General features: G+C 42.3%; 1 protein-coding gene across 5 annotated transcripts in view; it reads right to left on the bottom strand.

The window, feature by feature from the left end:
• Positions 1–25,246, bottom strand: part of CSMD1 (CUB and Sushi multiple domains 1) — a 2,016,488-nt gene that overhangs the window by 339,009 nt on the left and 1,652,233 nt on the right. For all 5 annotated transcript variants that reach the window (XM_058719853.1, XM_058719852.1, XM_058719850.1 and 2 more), the window contains 3 exons: positions 22,395–22,583; positions 11,723–11,892; positions 7,189–7,345 (listed from right to left, as the gene is read on the bottom strand). In XM_058719853.1, coding sequence (XP_058575836.1) covers positions 7,189–7,345; positions 11,723–11,892; positions 22,395–22,583 — 516 coding nt within the window. The remainder of the gene's footprint in view (positions 1–7,188; positions 7,346–11,722; positions 11,893–22,394; positions 22,584–25,246) is intronic.

Raw genomic sequence — 25,246 nt, forward strand, 5'->3', positions numbered from 1 at the left:
GTCGAACTCACAAACTGCTAGATCATGACCTGAGTCAAAGTAAGATGCTGAACTGACGGAGCCACCCAGGCACCCCTTCCTTGGCACAATTTTAATCTTAATGGAAACAGAAGAAAAATCTGCCAGTGTTAGTGTGGGTTTATGTGTGAGCTGGTTATTTTCTCCACCTCTTCCACACTGACCTTGGCTGCAGCAAAATTATAAATTCTTTTACAAAGTACTCATTGAAGGAAACATCACTTTGACATGATTTTCTAGGCTATGCTACACACCATAGAGACCGAGGATGTGGTGAATGCTGTTGAAGTAAACTCCAAAATAACAGCACTTACACACATGCAACCAACAGTGTTTGGTAACTTTGTGAATACCTTTATTATTTATAAAATTAGATTGTAGACCTTATACTCAAGAACGGCCATTTAACTTATACAGATCTTCCAAAATACAGTGGTAAAAAAAAAAAATGGAATCAGTTATGAAGGGAACACAGCATTGTGCATGTGACTCTCCTTCGGTCATGGAGGTAAACTCAGAAGAATCTCTATTAGCAATGGAAAAGAAAAGAAAAAAATAAATGGGCAGGTCTCAGCACACACACACACACACACACACACACACACACATACACACAAACCATGTGCGGTGATGGCTGTGTTAACCTTCATGTGGGGATCATTTCACAATACGTGTGATGTATCAGTTCACCACCCTAAACTTACAGAATGCTGCCAATTAGAACCCAATAAAGCTGGGGAAAAAGCCATGTGGCAGACTGGCTCCTGACATAACCAAGTGCACTGACCTATGCAGGCTCTCTAGTGATGCTACGGAGAACTAGCTCTCCTAATCATCCGTGACTTCAGGGCCTCGAGATGGCAGTTTCTGACTTACGCGACTCTTCCCCATCCGGTTTGCTTTCGGTAACTGGTCGCTCATGGTGTCTGTGTATCCTTCACACCTGCAGCATTTCTGACTTGTCCTGAAGCACGAAGGTGACAGTGCTTCGTAGTACTTCATTACGGGCCTTGAGAATCTATTCACAGCCGGAGCTGCTCTCTCACTTACACCACCAGAGTTACTGTTGGTGTCATTTTAGCTCCAGCAGCACGTTAACCCCAGGTGACAGCTGGGCAAGCCCACGTCTCTGGGTTCGCTTTTCTCATCCACAGAAGACACCGTAGCTTGTTGGCATCGATGCCAACGTTCCCACCGCCTAGTGATGGACGCCGGCAAACAGAACGAGTAGGAGCTACCATGGAGGAGGGTGTGAACGGACGGGCCACTCTGTAGAAACCGCCAACCAGCTACGGGCACATCCCTCTGTTTCAGATGATGGTTGTGGAGGAACATGAGATTGATCTCCACGTTTCCTCCACAGACAATTCATGCTGGGGACAGGGGAGCAATTTTAAGAACGTGGAGAATGGAAACGTGCCACCTTTGAGAGTTTTGGTGGTGAGGCCACAGTAAGGAAAGTCCCCTGAGTGTTCGTAGTTCCCTACGAACCTTCCAAGGTTCCCTCAGGACCTTCTAAGACCTGACAATCGTACCACTGTCAGTTGGCCATTCTTCCATCCCCGACTCCCACGTAGTTTCATTCCTCAAATACCACTAACGGATCTTCCTTGATGTTGACCACTACCTCTGCCTAGTTTTAAAAACTTCCATGATCAGATTCCTGCAGCCAACCATGCCTTTACTCTTCTCCTTGTCATACACGCTGCATCCTATCCAGACTCCCATATCCATCATGTCATGAGCACAAAGGTCGCGTCCATCTCCTCACATTTCCCTCAAGTCTGCCTCCTTCTGCACCAACCCAGGTCAGCTCAGGTGATCGTCACCTACTAAGTGACTGTGGAGGTTACCTGCTGTTGCTGAAGGTAAGGCTCTGCCTCCTGAGAACCTCACATTTTACTGGTGTGAAAGCAAAAGGTGCACAGACAAACTATTAGAGGTTTGGGAGATATATAAGAAAGAGCAGACAATTCTGTTTCAGGAAGCTGGACAGCAAGGCAGCTTGTATGCAGGAACAAGCATTTAAACTTAATCTAGAGTAAAGAAGAAAGGGATCTAGCAGGAAGGAAAGAAAATTCTGGAAGTTTGTACTGTGATTCCGGCTTTCAATGATCTCTCATTCTTCTGGAAAATTCTGTGTGTGTGTGTGTGTGTGTGTGTGTGTGTGTGTGTGTGTTAAAATATAAGAATCACATACTATCATCAATGGACTATAGTTTATTTGGAGAAAAATAAAAAAAATATATAAAAAAAGAATGTATTAAGAGCCAAAAATCACAATGTAGTAAGGGTCAAAACTATCAGTCAGTGTGAATCAGGGCCATGAACTGACTCCTACAACAATAGCTTCAGATCCATTCCAGAGTTGAGAATATATTTAGTCACATTTCTATCAACCCGTGTTTCACAAGTCTGACATGTGACTATCGTAAGACATTTATTAATAACAGGAAGCCTGGCTTTGCCTACTCTGACTCAATATAGTACTAAACATTCAGTATATAGGCAATACCTGTACAGTTGTTGGTTAATCGGAAAATGGATCCAGTAAGACAGCCCCGAGATGTGTGTCCAAACTACAGTTATTTTACTAAAACCCCCAGGTAGAGAATTTCTGTTGAGTTGCCACAGAGGGCTCGTTTGGTTCTCTCTACTGAAATAACTAAGAGTATACAATCCAGAAAGCCTGTTTCAGATCCAAATCCTCCCATATGTCCTGCGGTAAAGTGGGTCTGAAGAGCGACTATTCTGGGAACATTCTCGTGAAACTCTAAAAGAGGTTAAACATATTTTTTAAAGAATTCTGAATTCAATATAGGATTTTTTTTTAATTTCCAGAACTACTTTTCTATAAAAGTAGTTGCTGAAATATTTAGAAAACACAGCAATCCACTGCCAATGTACTTTTTCCTGATACTTGAAGAACTTTGCAATCACCAGGAGAAAGCAAACAAAAATGCTTAAGTTAGATAAGGTGAAATTCTTATTGCCCTGAGAGGGCTCTGTCAAATCTTAGAGCTTCCTGGAATACAGCTTAAATAACAATGATATATAATCTAAGCTTTTTGTCTTACAGACCAGGCATCTGTCCAAGGTGCCGCAGATAATAAAAAACGAACACCCATGGTCCCTGATCTCAAAGACCTTATGGGTCATGTTTCCATTCGACACACTTATAGAATCGGAAGACTATGATTTGTTATGAAAAGAAACAAATCTGTAGGGGCGCCTGTGTGGCTCAGTAGGTTAAGCAACCAACTCTTGACCTCGGCTCCAGTCATGATCTCATGGTTCCTGGGATCGAGCCCTAAGGTGGGCTCTGGGCTGAACATGGAGCCTGTTTCAGATTCTCTCTCTCTTCCCCCCTTTTTCTCCCTCCCCCCTACTCTCTCTCCCTCTCAAAACAAAGAAATAAACTTTAAAAAAAGAAAATAAACAAATCTCTAATAAAAAGGAGTGTTTTTGTAATAGAGGAAACTTTATTTCAGTTGCATATTGCCCTAACCTACTACTCACAAACCAGCGGCTGCTTAATATAATGCGTTTACCCCATGTTGTCCCCAAGATACCCGACTTCTCTTCCTCAACAATGCCTTTACATGTATAAATATCAGACAATACGTGTGTTAGTCAACAAGGCGGGACCATCTAAAGGCTGTGAAATTCAGCTCATCCTCAGTTCTGGGCTTCAGTCAAGAGACCTGAATTGGGGTCCTGGCTGGACCACTTCCAGATGTGAAAGCTTCAGCAAGCCACTCAAGGATGTGGAGACTCAGTTTCTAATTTGTGGATAAGAGTAAAAGGAGCTCTTTAGCAGGACACAAAATTACCAAGATGGCAAAATCAGGTGTGCGAGAGTATGCTGTAGATATTAAAGAGATTCAAATATTATTTGTATCCACTTCAAAAACGTTAGGGTGTTTAATAAGCTATATATTTACTTTCTGTTGACATTTCTGATCCACTGGTGTGTGCAGATTAATTATGGAACTGAAACATTTAAATATGAATGTTTCCTTAAGTGATGCAATTAACTATCAAGAGGCAATTACAAAAGTCTTTTGAAGTTAGCTGAAAGTGTCTTTACTTAGTCTTAAGCTTTAATAACTTGCTCAAAACATTTTATAACCATTCATTATTTCCAAGCCATCTTTTAGGGATGAGTATTTGATTCCGGTATTCGATCACACTGTGGGAGCTTGGGATTTTTTTTAATTAATTACTTGGTGTTTAAAGCTCAAACTTTAATGTGAAGCTAATATTATTTTGATTATATAGCCATCAGCACCATCATTTCTATATTACAGATGCGTTTTCCCATCTGGCCATGTGTTACAGTTCTAGGACAACCTCACAAGTGGAAATTGCACCCAGGGAGCATCTGTGTTTTTGTAGGTGAAGGCAAAGAGGGAAAACAGGAAGAAAAGATAATTATTCCCATCAACTAGGTTATACTAAGAGCTAAATACCAATCATTGAAATGTTTCTTCTCAGAAACTCAGAAAGTTTGTGCTGTTATTTAATGAAAAAAAAAAATCTGTATGATTAGAGTGCCCATAAACAGATCCACAGATTCAAGTTTCTCAGAGTTACCCAGAGAAACAGCTGGGCGGGGGTGGGGGGTGGGGGGGGAGGCGGTGTGCAGCAAAAGGTCCTCAAGCTATGCTGGATACTATGGAGAAACGTGGGGTTACACCAGCCACGCGTCATCTAATGGAGGCTGACAATAGCACAATGAAGCGACCCTTCTTGATGTGACAAGGTGGACATTATACACAAATGAAGCCCACAACTTCTAATCTCAGCCCAGTCACGTGATTTTAGGACATGATGGCCCTTCTTAACTGCAATTTGGGAAGTAAGCGGGAGTCAGAATTCTGGAAACAGTCAAGGGACCCCATCCTTGGTGACAGGTCCAGTTAGCTTGAAGTTCCAAAAGGCAGGCACTTGCTGCTGGATATCTTTTGCACGACCATGAGAATGTAGGAACACATGTTCACAAATCAAGAATTACTCCAGGGCACGTAGAGAGAAAACAGGTAGCAGAAACTAGGGTTGGGAAAGCAACGCGATGTGAAATAGAACCAGATATATTCTCTATGAAGCAGGCGGGGAAGGGTGCACGTGAGCGTAGTTACCTCCACACTTGGAGTGGTACTGAGAATCGAGGACACGGAAATGCACAGGGGAGACAGGGAAACGCACAGCCCAATGCTTTCTTGTCCCTGCTGACAAACCATAGAGGGACGCACCATTTGTCAGACGAGCTGAGGTGACGACTGGACTGGAGGAACACGCCAGGTGTGCGTGGAGATACCCTTTATTTACAATAAACTCTCAGGTTTACCTAGGGAGTTTTCCAACCGTTTTCTTTCTCAAGTATCCAACGTCCTCTAAGACTAATATGACACGTGTAACAGCTAGGAAGTGGGGGTGAATGCAAGTGGGAATAAAACAAAATCTATGAACATACTGATGGAAAACCCAAAGTGGAAGAAAGAAAGAGGTTGCAAGGGTGTCCATCTTAGTCTGAAGCAAAGCCAAAGGGCTTTACAAGAAGCCTTTGAAACCTGCTTCAGAGGGACATTCTGAAGAGTCAAACTCTAGTAACAAAAAACTATAATCATGAACTGGTTTTATAATGCCCCTGCTACTAATTTACTGTGCATGCAATGTAATTAATATCCTTGCTGTTTACTGAATCTCGTAAATGGCTATTTTCATGATAACGAAAAACTGGTTTTCTAGTGTCAGCTACTCTACTTCTGTGTTTGCTCACCAACTCTTGCAGGCCTTTCCTGTAATTCGGCCCACCAAGGGGGAATTTAGGCAATTAATCTTCCTTTGAGGCACCTGGATTAGCTCTGTGTCTGGGATAATTATTATCATTTCCAGGCCTTCATTTGCTTATCTGTCAAATAAAGAAATCAATCTTGATGATCACTAATACACTTTCATGCTAAAAAAATCCAAAATTTTGCATTTTTTGGCATGGCTTTTGGTGTAGTAAAGATTTTTAATCAGCAGATTAGTGAAAGATTGGACTATCTGGTACATTTCATTGATTACTTAATTTTCACTATTTATCCACACCAAGTAGCTCATGTTTTACCTTACTTGTTTGGAAGTATAAATGGTGAAAATAACAGTGACCATACTGCAAATAACTCTTTGAGAAAGCACAGTCTCTTTTCCTTCTTTATTTTATATACTTCTTTCTCTTCTTCATTCTCATCTTTAAAAATATTTTTTAGGGGCCCCTGCGTGCCTCAGTCGGTTGAGTGTCCGACTTCAGCTTAGGTCATGATCTCACAGTCTGTGAGTTCCAGCCCCATGTCGGGCTCTGTGTTGACAGCTCGGAGCCTGGAACCTGCTTCAGATTCTGTGTGTGTCTCTCTCTCTCAAAAATAAATAACCATTAAAAAAATATTTTTTGTACTTTGATTGACATTAATCAGGGGGCACTACAGGACTCTGTGTAAAACTGTAGGTCCGTGATCACAGCCTGACTCCCCCAGCCCATACACCTGGTATCTTCACAGCAAATCTTGAAATTCTTTGTGTTTAGTTTTCTTATTAGGACGTTAGTGGTGCTAAGAAAGAGCTTAGTACGTGGGGTTGTTTTATTTCATGACATTTATATGTAGTATATGTGACTAGATAAATTATACACATGTAACTGACATTCTGTAATATATAGATTCTAATATTTATATATGTAGATATAATAGTAAAGTACTGATGTAGGGTAGACATTCAAAGTTATTGCTATTAATTACATCAAACATTCATTCTAAATCTTTCATATGTACAAATATGAATCTTTGTCAATGCATACTATATTATAATCAGAATTTATTAAGCTCAGAAGCTCTTAAAAGTCATGATAGTTTCTTTTCAGGTACAGTCATTTTCTTATGAAAATATTAATGCATCTAAGAAAATAAATTTCAAACTATCACTTCTGACAATGTGTCTAAATTAAGAATTAAATATTAATTCAGAACACAGTAGGGAGACCAGAGGAAAAAATCAGTATTTAAAATGTATTAGCTAAGCAAAAAAAAAAAAAAAAAAAAAAAAAAAAATCATCAGCTAGGTATTAGATGAACCCCGAGATTTAAAAAAACAAACAAACCTGAAATGATGACGTCATATGCTACTTACTCGTATAGGTGAGCTGGAAACCCTGGTCGGTTTCAGAGCCATTGGTGTTGAATTCCAGCCACAGGTGATTGGAAGTGCTGTTAAGGACCAGCCCCATGAGCTCATTCTTAGTGAAGGACCCCAACGGACGCGATGAACTGTCTTTTCCATCATACACCTAAAGAGAAGTCACAGCGTGAATCCCCATTACTTAATTCTGTTTGCAAGTTAGCAATTTTAACATGACATTCAAATCTTCAAACACGTGACCTCGTGCGGTACTCGAAAAACATATACAGTTTACTGAAAGTTGAATGTTTAACCCTACGAAGCAGTCTTCTTTCTTTAGGTTGTATCATTACCATCAACACGAAGGACACGAGATTCCATCTGTGGTCAGCTCATTCTACATGGATCACTTTGGGAGTCCTTCCCATGTTCACTTAAAATTAAATACACCTTTATTTGCATTTCCAAGGTCCATTATTTACCTTTCTCCCCCTCCCTCAGAATGCACTTCCCAAGGTTGAAGGGGCGTACACAATTTTAGCCACGGCGTCGTCTGTGAACTATCATGCAAGTATTTGGACATCCCTCCTACCTGAATGTAATACAAGATAAGATGTGGAAATCTTGTCACATTTTGCAGCCTTTGAGGTTGAGGGGACTTTAGTCTTGAATTAGTTGTGATAAAAGAATCCCATCATGTAATGACATCAGAGACACGTGCTGTCTTCCTCTAGAACACTTTGTATTTGACTTTACCTTCCTAGGTGGTCATAAAGCATGGGTGTTTAAAACGAGTATTTAGAAGGCAAGTAGACACGTTTGGTTTTGTGTAGATGTTAGAGGTAAGGGAGAGGGGGCATTCGGGGTTGTGTCCCCGACTTTCACTGAGGGAGACCACCCTGGGAGTAGATGAGTGCCAGTCACATTTCCTAAGTGGGGATTGGGTCAAACAATTTAGGGCACAGGCATACGGGATAGCTCACAGGAACCTTTTATGCTAATGCCAGAATAGACTAGATTTGCATTCAGGAATGACTGACTGTTGAGGCCCCCCAACAGCCCTAGTAAAGTGTCCAGAATAGAATGCACAGTGGCAAAGGATAATCTGTTTGCCTCTTTGAACTATTGGAATGGTTCATAGCAAGGAGCCACTGGTATGGATAAGGGTTTTAAGAAAGAAAGAATGAATGTGTATTACATTGGAAAACATCCAGTTTTTCTTGATTAAAAAAAATCTTAATTAAATAAAGGTCATGAAAGTCCTCAGTAGATTTGTCCAATGTCTGTTCATTTCCCCACTATTTTCCTTCTTACATGGATTAATTCTTACTTTTCTTCTCTCAACTCCCTTCTAATAAGCATACAGAATGTATACCTTGCTTGACAGACTTACACATGTATACACACTCCTAAAAGATAAGAGCACATTTGGGAAAATTAATTTTATGGCTCATTATTTTACTCCTTTCCAATTAGATAAGTATGTGTGAGAGGAGTAGAATCAAATACCCTACAACTCCTCACTAAAAGCCAGTAAGAGGCTATCGTGAAAAAATCATCCCTTGACTCAACATGTGGATTCATCAGACACGGTGTGTCTGCGACACTAGAGTGTAACGAGTTTTAAGTCCAGAGGAATCTGGGTCAGAAAGAAGATGCCCAGACCTTGCGAGAAAGGTCTCGTCTCATGGCATATACCACACGATTCTCTGTAAGTTACAGAAACCCATAGAGATGAGGGGCATAAAAGCAAGGAAACAGTCACATAAGCTCGATCCTGAGAGTTCTAGAGCACTGTCAACAGTCACCTCCACTGGCCTTGACTGGACGCTTCCCACAGATCAACTAGATCATCTGGACAGCATCCAGCTCCCAGGATCCTCAAAGCTACAACCACTCAAAATGAATCATCGCAATGCTGAATTATGGGCTTCTCCCAGACCATAATTCTGTCCTGTCTACACCGCAGGCAATGAGCTCTGCGCTTGGCAGCGGATATGTGAGGAGGAAGAAGTCATGCACCGCGCGGAGCATCATCCTGTCAGCTCCCTCAAGTTACAAATCTGGATTCGAGTTTTCTGTGGACCACAAATGACCACCCAGATGGTATCAGAAGTCAGAAGACTTGATTTTTAATTCCACTGAAATTAGGAACAAGCCATAGCAGTTCAGCATAACACCCGCTGGTCACACGCCCTCGTCTAGCTGCTGCCAGGATCCAGGTGTTCCTTTTTGGTACTGGAGAAAGGCTCCCCGAGTCCTGTTACTACAAGGCTGAACTCTGTGCAGCACAAATGGTCCTCTGATTTTGAATTTAACCCATGCCCTCCGCCCAGAGCGGGATGGCCGAGTGAGCAGGTGGCCGCCGGTTAGGAGACATCACGCAGCATCCTGAGTGGCAGGGTGGGGGGGTGTTGAGGGGAGGGGGTCTTTCCCAGTTTTACAGAGCTATACCCAAAGGTCCGTTTCCAAAATTAACTTTGTGTTCCATATATATTCCTTTCATGACATTTCTTTCAAGCTCTATTTCTCTTACGTGTTTCATTTTTCCCATTTGATGTGAGAAAACATGTTTTTATACGTGGAAATCCATGCACAAAACTTTGGTCTTTCTTACTGGATCCTACTATGTACGAAGGAACAATGTGAATAGCATTTAAAGCTAAAAATAAGAGAATCCCACTTGAAGAGTTTTTGACAAGGAGATATGTATTAGCATAGCCAATAAAAAAATACATGCTTGCAAAACATTCAGCATTTCAGATGACTGACAGTTTCTCTGCAATTAAGTGAGGTAAGCATGATTTTTTATTTGCTTTTTGTTACAATCAACAACTTTAAACTACGTGCAATCACAAATGAACATCATTCGCTTCTTCTGCAGCAATATTTATTAGTGTACATTTTATGCGGTATCTCTAATCACTCACCTACACCAAGCATGGTTAATTGTTACTTACAAGTTTTCTCTGAAGGCTTACTGACTTCTAAATTTGAGGTTATCAGAGAATTCAGAAAATGGTTCCTTACGACACAGCTTTTTTTTTTACATCGGTGAGAACATATTAGTTTCCTGCCTGAAAATCACTTCTTAATTACAGAGCTTCATGATGTCAGCATGAGGTTTTGAAAGACTATTACAATAGAAGAACAATGACAATAAACCTGGTCTTCTCAACAATGACACTGAAATAGTCAAGGCCGGACTTAGGAGGGAGTAAGGCACTTTAGGCTTTCAGTGCCTCTGAAGTGTGAACATAACAGCTGATGAGGTCAGGGTGGGGATCCTGGAGGGACCCCTCTTCAACCGTTGTGCAAATGGATGACAACCGGGAAGTCAGTGATGGTTCCCTCTCAACTGGCTCTTTGCATCTTTTCCCGGTGTTGGCAGCTCAAGGCGTGTGGACTCTCCTGAATGTGAGATGCGTCAATGTGTGAGTCCATGTAGATGTAAATGTCACTGGAAAACCCTAGAACTTCACAAGGAATGAGAAGAGAAATGTCTCCCTCCTGCCACAAATGAGCTGTGTCCCCTGGACCTGGTGCTCACTCCTCACTGGACCGAGCAGGGAGACAGGCTGGGTGGTGTCAGCCATTAGTCTGATGCCCCTCTTTGCATGCCCTCGATCTCCAGATGCCCCTTCCTGGCCCCTAGATCCTCAAAGAGTTACAGGAGAGGTGGGAATTGCAGTGGAAACATTAGGGATTATGGGGGCATTTCCAGCTAGAGCTGGGTTTCATAGACCAATGCAAGCCTTGACTGTTCCTAGAATCCATTTCTGCTGGGGTATTTTTTGTTTTTTGTTTTTCCTGGAGTCCACCTACAGGGTGGTGGTGTGCTGGGTCCCACACCCCAAAGCATTTCCCCGAGGCTCTGGTGCTCTGTATTGTCTGATGCACAGAACCCTAGTTTCTGGTCCTATTCCAAGAATGTCCCTGAGTGCCATGAACACAGCTCAGACTCGCCCACTGAAATTCTGTCTTCTCTGGCATGGCCTCTCCACATGAGCTCTGCTTTATGGTCTGGTGATAGCGGCTGGGCTTGCTTCCACTAGCACATCAAAATCTTTCTCACTCTGAATGTTGGGACCACATCTAGTCATCGAGAATGACTATTCAAAGCGTGGCCTTGGGGGCCCACTAGCTTTAATAATCACGCGTGCTCAGCGCAATCCTGGACACATCCACCGACAGTATATTATTTAAATCTCAAAACATCCCTCGAAGATGGGCATCATCATGTGTTTTCACACATAAGGAAGCTAAACCTCAAAAATGCTGAATAATCTGCCCAAGACACACAGCGAATGTTAGATCCAAGATTGCAGACTAAGATAGATCACAGTCTACACTCACGCCACTGAGGAACATGGCTACATTCCCCCTTCTCAAACCAATTGGCTAAGTAAGTTGGAAAAAATATGTCCATCTAAATGTGTGTGTGTGTGTGTGTGTGTGTGTGTGTGTGTGTGTGTGTGTAGATGGACAGATATTTAATTTGCTCCTTGAGAAGAGACGGAGTCACATAAAAGAAGATTCTTCTTACCTTCAGAATGTCTCCTTCAAACAGCTGGAAGGTCCGTGCTCTGAGGTGGATCCCCTTGCCAGCTTCTGTTTCTATCTTATAGATACACTCGTGGTTATTATCGTAATTTGATGGGAAATTTGGGGACAACAATGTTCCTTCATTTCCTTTGACACTTGCTCCGCATTCAGCTAAAATAAATAGGACATTAAAAAAGAAAGAATTGAAAAGTGGAATTACTGATTTTAACACATAAAAATTCTACAATCATGACGGCCCTCTTCGCTCTCAATGTATGTTTCTAATTAACATATTGTTTTTATAGATTGGTGTTTGTTTTTTGTTTTTTGTTTTTTTTTTTTACTGTTTACCAGCTGGACAGGAAATATTCTCTATTCATTCATTTTCAAGATTTCTTATCTGTTTTCAGAGTACCTCTTACTCCACAGAAGCACAAAGAGATCTCGAACAAAATCGCTGCACCCAAGCACACCGGCTGTGTCACAGAGCAGTCATATCCCTCCCCAGGCCTCATTTCTACTTCACGAAACGTCCCTGCCAATGCCACTGTGACAGCTCTGTGGTACTTACATTGATATTTTGTGGCACCGACCCGAACACATTTAAAGGGGATCTAAAGATAAATAAAACCACTCAGCAGCCCACCAGTGTCACAGCACCGAGCCTGTCTGTGTTCCATCTCGGGACAAAAGAACATTCAGTGGAGGTCAATGTTATTTTCTTCTGCCCTTCTCCTGAAGAAAGCAGAGGTAATTCACTTCTAGATCCAAATTTGCATAAAACAGTATTTAATCAGGGTAAAAAATAAAAATAAATTTGGTCTTCACATTATGTCAACTCAGACAGAGTCACTTAACCTCTCAGCTCACCTTAAAAACAAACAGCCGAAAGACTACAGCTTTAAAACCCTGTTAAGTCCCAAATCACCTCAAAACAATAGAGGTGCCGTGTGTGTGTGTGTGTGTGTGTGTGTGTGTGTATGTGTGTGTGTGTCACAAGAGAGACCCACTGGATTCTGCACCAAATAATTTATTGGCCACACTGTGTGGCAAGTGCAGTGATTTTTAAAAACTCAACAAGATAAGTATGAGTCTGAAGAACAATGGTCGAGTTGGAAAGTGACAATCAGGGAAATGCACCATTTTAGTGGGGGTGAGGATGAGGGAGAGGGACTCACAGTGTGCAGTGTTGTGCCATGTTCTTTGTGCCATGTAACTTTGGCGGACATGTTGTGCGTGTCCATTTTCATTAATTGTGACCTTCCTCTCACAGTTAAGAACATCACCTACACTTGTAGCCATGATCCCGAGCCTCTTTGCCAGAAAATTGCTACAGATTTAAGATCAGCTCGTAATGATTTGTGCACTTGGATCTCATAATGTCCCCATGTAGAAGGGCTGGGAGAACAACCACACACAAGAACTTGGGCTCACCTAACCCTTATGTAGTCTTTTTTTTTTTTTTTTTTTTAATTTAAGGTTTATTTATTTGAGAGAGAGAGAGAAAGGGAGAGAGAGAGAAGGTGGGCGGGCAGAGAGGGAGAGACAGAATCCAAAGCAGGCTCCAGGCTCTGAGCTGTCAGCACAGAGCCCCACACGGGGCTCAAACCCATGAACCATGAGATCATGACCTGAGCTGAAGTCAGAAGCTTTACCGACTGAGCCCCCCAGGTACCCCATAACCCTCATGTACTCTTAAGTGAAGACTTAAAGGCAGGCTTTGCTCAGGATCAGGGGGGAACGTTTTGAGAAATAAACACCAGGAGTGGGTGAGCCACCAAAATGGTAATGGAGCTTCATAATATGATTTTAAAACCACAGATATATATTTGTATTATTATATTTATATGTAATCATGGTTTTTAATTATAATCATCTTTTAAAATATTTTCTAAAGACTACAAAAATATATGGGGAGACAGGCAAGTGATGTGTCTCTCAAGCTGGATATCTGCCTTTTGAACAGTCTTTCCGTGTTAGCAATCTACTGATTCTTAGGCCATCTCAGATTGAAGACATACATCAATCAATTTATACGTTAAATGCAACAAACATTTTAGGTAAGTAATACCCTTGGGAAATGATAATAACTCATGGACATTCTTATATGTTTTCTGCCTTTTTTTTCTCTCCTGGAGAAATAGGACATTTTAAAACATAAAAACCAGGATAAATGGAAAGGATATCAAAACAGCAAGGTAGAATATTGCCTTTGGCTGCTCTATGGATAGAGCAGCGGGGGGTTCAAACTTGTTAAAGATATCAGGGTGGAAAAAAATTTTTTTAAAAAACCCAACTGAATTCTGATAACTGGACTCGAAAACCTAGTCACAAATATTAGGGGTTTTTATTTAAAATTGAATTTGACAGTGATCAATAAAGTGAACCATTCAAAAATGAAATTTAAGTCCTTTTATCCATTACCTTATGAGTTTGAAAAGAAGTCTTGCAATGGAAGATGTAAAAAATACCGATACTGTAGCAAATAGGTTATTTTTAGTCTAGGAAAACATTGGAAGAAGGATTTGTACGGCTAGAATAACTGGCTGTGTGTATGTGGGTTTACCATACATCTGAACATGTCAAGTCTATTATTGACTGTGTGCATTACAAGTCACAGTAAAGTACAGGCATTCTTGAGTCAAACCTCCCTAGAGGCGGGCCAGAGGTGAAAGGGATAATGACGGTCCTGGCCCTCCCTCTGGTCACCATCTGGTCATCAGGAGAGGCTGTGGTCTTGTTTCTTGACTGAATGAGGTCAGGAGGATGGAGGGAGGGTTGGAACGCATAAGGGGTAATTAATTGAACACAGTGGTAAGTCTACGCATCTTGAACCCAAGTGTGGAATGCAAGCTTTGCCTCTCTCAGGAGCTATGAAAACACGTATGAGAAGTCCGAAGGTGTCTTCAGGGGGCACTCCGTGAGGAAAGCAGAGCCAAGGAGAATCAACTCTGATGGGTTTCATCCACAAGCCCACCCCTGAGGAAAGCACTACCCCCTCCCAAAGGCAGGGGCTTGGCCATGTTCACGTTCGTCCTCCATCTGTATCTGTGGTTCGGCATTTGTGGAGAATGGGTTTTGTTCTCTCGTTTTCGCCGTGGTTGGGATCTCTTTCTTTGGTCTTCATGCCACTGCGTTTCTATTCTTTTCTTCTCCTTCACACATTTGTCACGAGGAGAATCTTCCAGAACCGGCCAGAGGTGTCATTTTTCAAAAGTGACAATCTATCATGACAAGGCTGATACGTAAATTCTGGTAATTGTGTGTCAGATGCTTTTCTAAGTTCTTTACACGCAGGGATCCCTGTTACTTCTCAGTAACCTTATCAAATAGGTCAATGAACCACATTTCACAGGTGAGGACACTGAAACAGAATAGCTGAAAAACCAAGGGCTTTTCCCAAGGTCACAAAACTAGTACAGATCAGTTATTGAGTTGACATAAACTCTACACACTTAGGAATGGAGTTGTGTCCCTTTGTATCCTAACTAGTGATGAATACACATCTTAGTGAATAACTCACAATATTATTAATTATGAAAAACAATGAAACTAAGATAGTATGGGTTTGCTCTACATGGGTGTATCCTTTTGAGGACTTTTGTTTGGGACAGGTCACCGGTTAACTGGAGATGGAATTTGTTTCCACATTAGCATTTAAGACACCAACCATATACTTATTTCTCATAATACAGCAAAAAGGGAGAACTACAGAGAAGACTCTGGCCTTTGGATACATGGGAAGGAAAAAAAAACTACTGAATCTAAAGACGTAATTTTACATCTCTTTTTATTAGGATTTGGATCCTGGGATTTCGCTTTAAGGCAGACATATAGTAAGAGGTGCTAATTAAGTGCACTATATAGAAATAATAGGTGTGGGCAATCGCTTGGCCTGTCGTAACTCGTAACCCTTTGTACACAGACGATTTGTTCCTTTAACCTGCAGAAACGGACCTCCTGCAAGTGAGAGGTACATGCTCCCCCCTTCACAATAAAATCCCACTGGTGTCAGAGCCACTGTCTCTCGGGCTGAGACACGGTAAAATCTCTAAGTGAACATTCAGCAGTAACTCATTTATTTCATATACAACTGAACCTCAATAAACATGACCAATACGTTTACATGTACAAGGATGGAATTTCATTCTTCTAATGTGGTGCGGTGCTTAAGGAGTCTTTCATGTGCATTTTTCTCCAAGAGTATGAAATTGCTTGTAGAATATACGAGCTTGGTATGTTGATTGTTTTTAAAAAAATCTACTTCAGTACAGTGTTTTGTATCATACAGTTCCATACTAGGCACATCACTACTTCATTTATATTTGTATGCCTTTATATTCTTCAAAGACTTTCATGCAGATTATCACGTCATTACTTTTTTTCCTCTTAATTCGTGACCTTTACACCACTCCTCAATTTTAAAACAGTTGTCCGGTTGGGCTGACACCATTCCAGTGAGCACGTGTGGCTGTTGCTATCGTTTTCCGATTCTGTGTCAAGAGCCGTAAGAAAATACGACATCTCAAAGGCTGAACGTGATTTGCCATTTTATCTCGACGCCTTGGTTCATCACTCAACTTGGTGCTAGCAGGTTTGGCAACACCCGGGGTCTAGGGAGAGACCTACGTCGGGGATGCTGCAGTGGGACACGGGGACAGGCCGGTGTGAGACACAAAGGCTGCTTATGTGGCTTCAGGGACGTGACTGAGGTGGGCGGTCATCAGAGAACCGTAGGAAATCTGGCTGCAGGGAGACTTGGCCAGACCTCGGGGAACGTGTGGGCTTCACCAAACCAAGGTGCAAGGTCCCTAAAAGTTTGGAGCACACAGGTGTCCAGACAAAGGGTGTTCGGAGAAGAGGAAATGCCCTAAGAGAAAGCAAAGAATCTTGAAGGCTCTCAAAGAAAACAAAAAGGGTGCAATGGTGTGACAATGGGTTTGTGAAGCAAATTCTGGAATTATTAGTCCAGAGGAACACCAAGGAAAACCAAAGAAGTAATGGCAGAACAAATGAAATATAGTAACACTCTGCCAACTAAAGCCTGGGACTGTATCCCATAGGAAATAAAGAAAATAAGACACTAACAGTAAAAAGCAAGTGCGCAGAAAATTACACACTTTAAGTCATTGGAGTTTCAAAAAGTCTTTGAACTTGACTAAAAATATCCATTGTAAACCTCTATTACCAAAGCAATTAAATGTATCAATTTTCAGTTCTTTCAATAATCCATTTACAATTGCTTTAAGATGAATGGATATAATTTTCCTTAAGATGAATCATTTGTTCTTTTTCTAAAGAACCCACTGAAATTGTAATTAAAATTGGATTGTCATTTAGAGTTTCTTAATGGAAATGAAGTAATTAAAATTAAATTAACTTAATAGAAAGGAACCAATTGATTTCCCATAAATTCTTCCTTCAACAGTATCTACCTGTGAAGCCACACTTATTCAGCTCAGGCTGCCATCACCAAACACCCCCCAACCTGGGGCTTGAAGGACAGGCATTTACTCCTCAGGGCTCTGGAGGCTGACTTACAAGGCCCCTGGCTGTGCCCAGATACTCTGTGTGCACATCATAAACCTGATTCAAGCAAAATCTTTGCCAAAGAGCTTTTCCCCAAAGTAACACTGAGCCTGCACACACACCCCCGCCCCCCAACAGGGACTTTCCTGAAGAAAGTGACAACATGCGAAAGTGTTTGGTGGCAGTGATTAAAGTTTTGTGGAAATTGCAGTGGGGCCTTTGAGACCATTGTGAATTTGTAAATTGATTATTTTAAATTAATTAACATATATATACACACGAAGTCTATATTGTATATCAGAATCTCTACACATATGTACTCTATTTTATATATAAAGCCAAATTATTTAAAATGTGCAATCTTATTTTTACTCATAAAGAATATAGAAGAATTGAATAAAATGCTGATTCTACTTTTAATCTACTTATTATCCTCCGAACCTTTATTTCCTTAATTTAATGCTATTATTGAGTTACCTTTTAAGATTCAATTAAATTCAGAGATTAGTTTCAGGTTTTAATTTTGTTTCAGAAATTTTAAACCCACGGAGCACCTGGGTGGCTCAGTCAGTTAAGCCTCCCACTTCAGCCTCAGGTGATGATCACAAGGTTTGTGGGTTTGAGCCCTGCATCGGGATGTGTGCTGACAGGTCAGAGCCTGGAACCTGCTTCAGACTCTGTGTCTCCCTCTCTTTCTGCCCTCCTCTACTCATGCTCTGTCTCTCTCTCAAAAATAAATAAACATTAAAAAATATATAAAATAAATAAAGAATTAAAAAATTAAAAAAAAAGAACTTTTAAACCAAAAATTCAAGAAATAAATGGAAGCAACAGACTGGTCAGCATAGGGATAGATAGAATTGTTTAGACAGAATTGTTCAAAAGATTTAAAGCTGAGTTCAATTTCTCAAAATACAGGCAACCTATTTTGTTTTACCATGCTTCTCCAAAATATTTGTAATCCATTAAACAAATGAGGCTAATAGTGTTGACTTTTTTTTTTTTTTTAATTATTTTATTCCATCCACGGGCATTGTAGTTTGTCCAAAAATTGAATTAATTAAGATATTCAACAACAGGATAACTCTCGCTTTCACTGAGTTTTCTTTTAATTCTCTCGGCAGATATTATTTGGTAATTAACCTGATGTAGATATAGAGGCTTCTCATACTCGGCCTGAAAAAAATCGTGTGTTCAAAACCTGTGTTCAGTGATGCCATATTAGTTTAGAGAACTCTACTGGACACTCTTCATGTCTGCTCTCTAACTCTGCCCCTGTTGGGTTTTGTTTTTGTTTTTTTTTTCCCCCAACAAGATGTCACAAGACATCTCAAATACCATAAAGTATGTTTTTTAATACTCTTCCTGATTCTTCAACACCTGTGCAGACTGGCCTCTAAGTATTCCAATACAACCAGGGCTGTCCTGGTCCCTGAGTGGTCAGGAATGGGCACGTGACTCTCTACTTGGGCCAATCAGAGGCAACCCAGCGACCCCACAGAAAGGGATTGCCTCGGGGAAAGCACGACCCTGAGATTCCACAGTGTGTGCAGACTTGAGAGCCGTAGGAGAAGGCCCCCAGGGAAGGCAGGGAGTGGTCTAATGTCTTCCCTTGGGTTGTGGAGCCTGAGGATAAAGCCAGCACCCAGGCGGGGAGAGGACAGGAGAGATGAGAAAACAAGGCATCAGGTCCCTGATTACATCTGATCTAACCTGCCCACCTGAAGTTGTCCCAACTTATTTAGTTATATTGTCAGTAAACCTTCCCTTTTACTTAAACCAGTTTGGGCTCTTTTTTTTTTAACTTGGCAATAAAAAAAACATATTGAATGATATGCGTAAAATGTAATGCAAATGAAAAGGTGGCACAAGAGAGGGCTTGCACATTTCGTCACAAATCATGGAGTACACAATGATACTATTTCTTGTACTCTAAATAATTAGGTTGAAATAGCCCTACAATGAAAAAGTGCAAATAAAATGATCATTTCTCTTTCATTTACAAGTGAACTGATAAAAGAGAAAAATAGCTCTTAGTTTAGGTGTTCACTAGAAATTCTGTTTAAGATGAGGTGTTTACTGGATGAAAACAAAATAGCATGCTCATAATTCAGTTGACTTTCTTCTGATGTCACTTGTGATCTTTGGAATGGATTCGCAATTTTTGGATTTGCAACTATGAATCGATCACTCTTCTTTCTGTGATTTTATTTTATTTTTTAAAAAAAATTTAGTGCTTATTTTTGAGAGACAGAGAGAAACCGAGCACAAGTGGGAAAGGGACAGAGAAAGAGAGAGGGAGAACAGAATGGGAAGCAGGCTCCAGGCTCTGAGCTGGAGGTGCTGAGCACAGAGCCCTATGAGGGGCTCAAACTCACGAACCTCGAGATCCTGACCTGAGCCGAAGACGGCTCGTAACTAACTGAGCCACCCAGGTGCCCCCTATTTCCGTGATTTTAAAAGAAGGAACACAGGCACAGAGTGTTAATGAATCCAAATGTTGACATCAAGAGATAAGCTTTGAAGGGAAGCAAACTTTGACAAGCATCTATTGAATAAGGCACACAGCTGGATTTTAGGGATCAGGTAGCCCCCAGTGTTAAGAAATAGCCTCATGGGAGGCAGAAACGTTAAGGCAACTTCCACAGAATGGAGCTTTTATCACGGAGGTCCCACCAGCCAGCAGGTGACGGGGTAGAGACAGCTCACGCGTAAACTGAGTTCAAAACGATGGGGCAGAGTCAGCTGCAGGGTGACTTTTGACAAAATTGTCCGAAAAGCAGGGTGAGCACAGGGACGTGAGGGAACAGCACAGACAAAGACACAGAGGGAAGGAGATCCGGGGTGACCAGGGGCCTGCATGGGCTTCCCCTGCTGATGCTCCAGTATGTGGCTGAGTCATGCAAGAAGGTGGAAAGTCGGGCCAACAAATAATGGGCCTTGTGTGCCACCAGAGTCACCGCTGGGGGCTAACAGGTTCTCCTAAGGGGGCACCCTGACGGGGCTTGGATTAGATCGATCACTCAGAGAGCTCCGTCCTGCAGCCTGGGAGAAGCTCCCCAGGGCCGGGCAGACACAGCAGGCGGGAGAGCATGAGCTGAGAACTAGGTGGGACACCGAATCTTCAAAACGGGCCACTAATTAGACGTGGAGAAGGAGAGAAAAGGAGAAATACCAAGGAGTTCCCGAGGCCTCCTGGGTCAGCTGGGGGTCGGCTACCAAGAGTCACATTTTGTGTACAGGAACTTTGCACCCAGGTGGGCTGGAAGGAAATTCAGGAAACACCAGGCAAAATACAAGAGGCTAAATAAAGACAGGGCACACCCAGGCCCCTGGGTGCTGTGACAGTGCAGGGCCACGGTGAGAAGTGTGGTTTTGGGTGCCTTGCGTTCCAACATCGTAAGCACATGACTGTGGGCCAAGGTCCGAGACCCTTTGTGTCTCAGTGTCCTCATCTGTACAGCAGAAATGACAGTCACAGTACTTCATTAATTCTTGGAAGTGAAATGAGGCAACACATGTAAAGAGCTTGGAGCGGTGCAGGCTCTGGAACTAGGGATGATGGATGTTAACTATGGGTTCTTAGTTTATATTTTAGGTAACAATGTCAACACCCAAAAAACAAGAGGAACAGTGTACAGATAATGAATCTAAATCAAACAGGCTCACAGCAAATGGCATACTATAATCAACAGAGTTGACCAATCAGTAGACTTAACGTTACATGTGTGGGACAAAGCTTTGGTTTCATTGGGTTGGGAGTTTCTTCCAGATCTTAAACTATCTCATTCCGAAATTGTCAATTTGGGGAACACGGATTCTAGGCAACCTGGGAATTCCCAGGACCATCGGCAAAATACCGTATCTCTTTTTTTTGAGACAGAGTTCAGAAATGGCATCCAAATGTCAAATAAAAACCATAACCAAAAAGAGAGTGAAAACCACTATTTTAGGGGAAAGACAGACAATAGACATTTACAGATAGGTGCCCTGGTGAGAGAGAAAGATGGCTTGATTTGTGTTTACTTGTGTAATTTTTTTTTTTAAACGAAGTCCTGACTGTCAGAATATCATTAAAACACAAAAGGACCCTATTACCAGTTGAATCAACAACATCCCTAAACTGTGCTGACAACTGAAGAGATTCTTTGCCATGGGAAAAAATGGGTCTTACTACAGTAACAACTTAGTATTTGTATGGGTCCTGAAATCTCATCTCCACAATGTTGCCACCCGCCTCTGTCACATGAACTAGTGGGACCAGGGCGGAACCATGGACTCCCTGTGACGCAGAGGCTCACCGCTGCGCTGGGCTGGCATTAATCTCCGGATGAATGTCATAACGCTGCGTCCTTAGGCAGTTTTCTGTAACTCGAGAGGACAGACTTTAAAGATGCTAAGCCACAAGACTGAGTGGCAGATGCTACGCATTACCTCTGGGGTGATGCGCAGACCCGAGACGGGCAGGTGGTTCCAAATCTAGCCCTCCCTGTGCTCACAGCTCCGCTCCGCTCTCTGCCTTATGGGAGCTCAGTTCCCAGATTAGCAGTACATGTAACCCCACTGGGCCCGCATCCTAATCCCACCGTCTTGGAAAGTACCCAGTAAAGACCCCTGCTTCTCTCTGGAATGCCCCCTTGAATTCCTCAAAAACACACTGAGAAGGCTACTCTGGCATGGAAGTTTCTACAATGCCCACTTTGCAGGAGTATGCCACAATCAAATCAAAAGCGTTAAATGGCAAAGTTAACAAGGAAACCGGTATTTTAAACTGTCCCCATCATTACACCAGGAGATACTCACTGTTTTAAGCAACAGAATTGTCACCAGTTGTGTTAACACAGCCTGGCGTCTCACTTTTATTTTTCCTTTTGTTCTGGGTGATTTTTACTTCTGTGCATATTTTTTCCTTCACAAATATGCTTGGCACGTGCTTTAGATTTACCCTCATTCAGTCGTAAGAACGGAGGGCTGAAAGGGGCTGACTTCACAGACAAGGTAAGTGCAGCCCAGAGGGGCTCACACCCAGGGTAGCAGGGTGCCCCCCCCCCCCCACCGCCCTCGCCAAGCTGGGCCCTGCGCCCTGACTGCACCGTGCCCTGTCCCCACTGGGTGGAATGAAATGAAAGCGTGTGACCACCTACCCACACACCTTGGCAGAGGCGCGCTCCACACACGACGGCCCCCACCCAGGCACGTAAGCTTGGTTGCACCTTCTAAGCGATACCCCGGGAAGCAGGAAAAAGTCAGAGAGTCCCCGACTCCAAAGTGGAAACCAATTCTTCGGCTGAAGGCAGGGACGCCAGGGTCATCGCAAGGCTCCAGGTCATATTCTGAGACACGAAGAGAGGAGACGGAGTAAATGTGTGGGAACTTGGGTAAACACTCAAAACTTACTTACCAAGAACTAAAAAAAAAACCAAAAAAAACAATGGCTACTATTTAAAAAACCTCACGCATAGTTGTTCAAACTGCTCTGTAGTGGTTATGTGGATTGGTTTTCCTTGTACCCTAAGCTGGTTCGTGATGAACCGCATGAATTCTAGTATTTTTTTAAATAGATGTGTAACATTAAGATAAGGTGAACATTTTACAGCTGTGACGTAAACCCTATGAAATAATTTTCACGCTGAAGGTCAAGGATGCTTGGAGAATCAAGCCCACTCAATTAAGCATCAGTGAATGACACCTGGGACAGAGCAGACGCTGGGCAGCTGTGTGTAACCGCTGGTGCATCTGGAGCTCTCTCCCACACTGTCCCATTAGCATCTGCAGAGACACTACTGTGACGTGCATCGGGAAATGCCACTTTAGTAAAACCTTCTAAAAACGACAGAAGGAAACTGGGCTGGCAGGAGGAAAGGCAGATAGAAAACCATACTGATTTTGTGCACACATCTGAAGAGCCCCCAGAAGGGAAAACACTTCATTTGCATGATAAAGTTGCTACTTATTTGGACACTTAAAAAATAAACGCCATTGTATTAGTGTCACTGGCAATTGTTTGCAGCCAGGTTTCAAGGCGAAATTCTTGCAAATGAAATTACTGCTCAGCACACCTGAAGAACAAGCTTAGGGCAGCACTGGCTTTGCAATCCCAGGTGTTGTGTTTTGTTTTGTTTTTTTTTTCAAAACTGTCTGAGCCTGTGTGTGACACAGTCTAGGTTAGGTGACTCCTGCGTTCAAAAACCACGACCACCTTAATTTTTAACATTTTAAAATATTTTAAAACTGTTGCAAAGCGCTGCCAAGGTCCAGAAAGTGTGTCTTGTTTCTCGCCTGCTTGTCTGTTTAGGGAGGTTGCGGAAGAAGACAATTAGCCCTAGACCTGGCTTCTGACCTTTGCTAACCAAAAGGCTTATTGTCAGCTCTGCGCTGGGAGTGACAGAATTAAGAAACAGATGTCATGGAAAGGGTGGGAACGACAGACTTCTGAGACATAGCTAGGGGGGAGCCCCACAGAGGTGGGCGCTGCCAGATTCTTCCTGTGGAATGTTCTAGTTGACTCCATGTTGGATCTCGATGGAAGTTGAGAACAAAGACAGTGACATTCTCATGGTGCCCGAACTGAGACCCAGCAGGAAAGAAGGTACAGAGGAATTAGGCATTAGTGTTAGGAAAATTTAAGTCTTTGTTCCACAGAGCGGCCAATCTCATGATTACCCCTGATTACGGGCAAATTTCCAAGAAATCAAGTTGTCTGAGCTCATCCCAAGAGCTCCACTAATGCAGTGAAATGCCAAGAAAAATCAACAAAGTCAGGTAAAGATAAATGGCACTGGTTATAATTATGGGGCGTATAAAATAGTTCAGAGCATCTTAAAATCCCTAAGAAATCTTTTTCTTTACGACAGTTATTTCAACGCATATATCGCTAAGGACCATGTGATATTGAGTGATTATTAACTTCCTACTGCGTAGAAGACATAGGAATACACCTGCTGCTGATGGAAAGGCGGAAGGTACAGAAACCCCTTTCCTAAGAGTTTTAGCCTTAGAACAGGAGATGAGATAAATACCCAAATATTGTGACGGCGAATCTCGTACGAGGCATCAGAAGTTGCTAAGGAACTTATGGGAGGTCCAAGGGGAAGAAATCACTCCTGATTACGGGACTCAGGAACTACCTAATGAAAACTGCATTAGCTCTGGGCTGGGCGGAGCGGAGTGGAGTGGAGGAGCACTGTCCTTTCCAAAGCATCACACACAGAAGTGCAAAAACACCCTTGTGTCCACCCATCAGGATCTTAGAGCAGGAGCGCCTTTCTGCGGGCTGAGGCTGCATCTGTGTTAGTGCAGGGCCCCGACCATGGTCACTGAGCATCGCTTATGTGATTAAATGCATCTCATAAACGCTTGGCTAATTTTTAAGTGTGGGTACTTTTTCCTCGTCCACAAAAACACAGTAATACTATTCACAGCACCATTCATAGTAACAGTGTAACCCGGTCAAACAGCAGAAACCCTTCACATATCATGTAGGTGCCATCACTGAAAGTAAAAATGTCACATGATTTTGGAGCCTGGTTTTGTCTGTGGTCATAACTGCATCAAAGTAAATGAAAACTCATCCTCAGTTGTGTGTGTGTGTGTGTGTGTATTCACGCTTCTTCTTTTTTATTGATTTCACTCTAGAGGAGGTTTTTGAGCCAAGTATTGGCATCCGCTGGAAGGCAGGCACCAAAATAATCAGATGATGGCTTCTCCTGAGAATGTCTCCCAATGGGGACACTTTCCTTGAGATTTTGATAGAACTGATGAGAAGTGAGTGAGAAGGGCTTTTCAGGAGAACTTAGTGATATTAGCAATTTCTCAGGGATGAGAATTTGCAAAGTGCCATTTCGAGGATGTGGGCAGAGGTCCTAGCGTCCTTCTTCAAGGAGGCTCAGCCCCCTTGGCTCACCAGCTAATGCTCATGACTGCTGGGACATTAACCTGTAATCACACACGCACAGGCACACGCATACGCTCACACACACAGTGCTATTATTGCCAG

The sequence above is a fragment of the Neofelis nebulosa genome, chromosome 3 (genome assembly GCF_028018385.1).
Source record: "Neofelis nebulosa isolate mNeoNeb1 chromosome 3, mNeoNeb1.pri, whole genome shotgun sequence".
Lineage (NCBI taxonomy): Eukaryota > Metazoa > Chordata > Mammalia > Carnivora > Felidae > Neofelis > Neofelis nebulosa.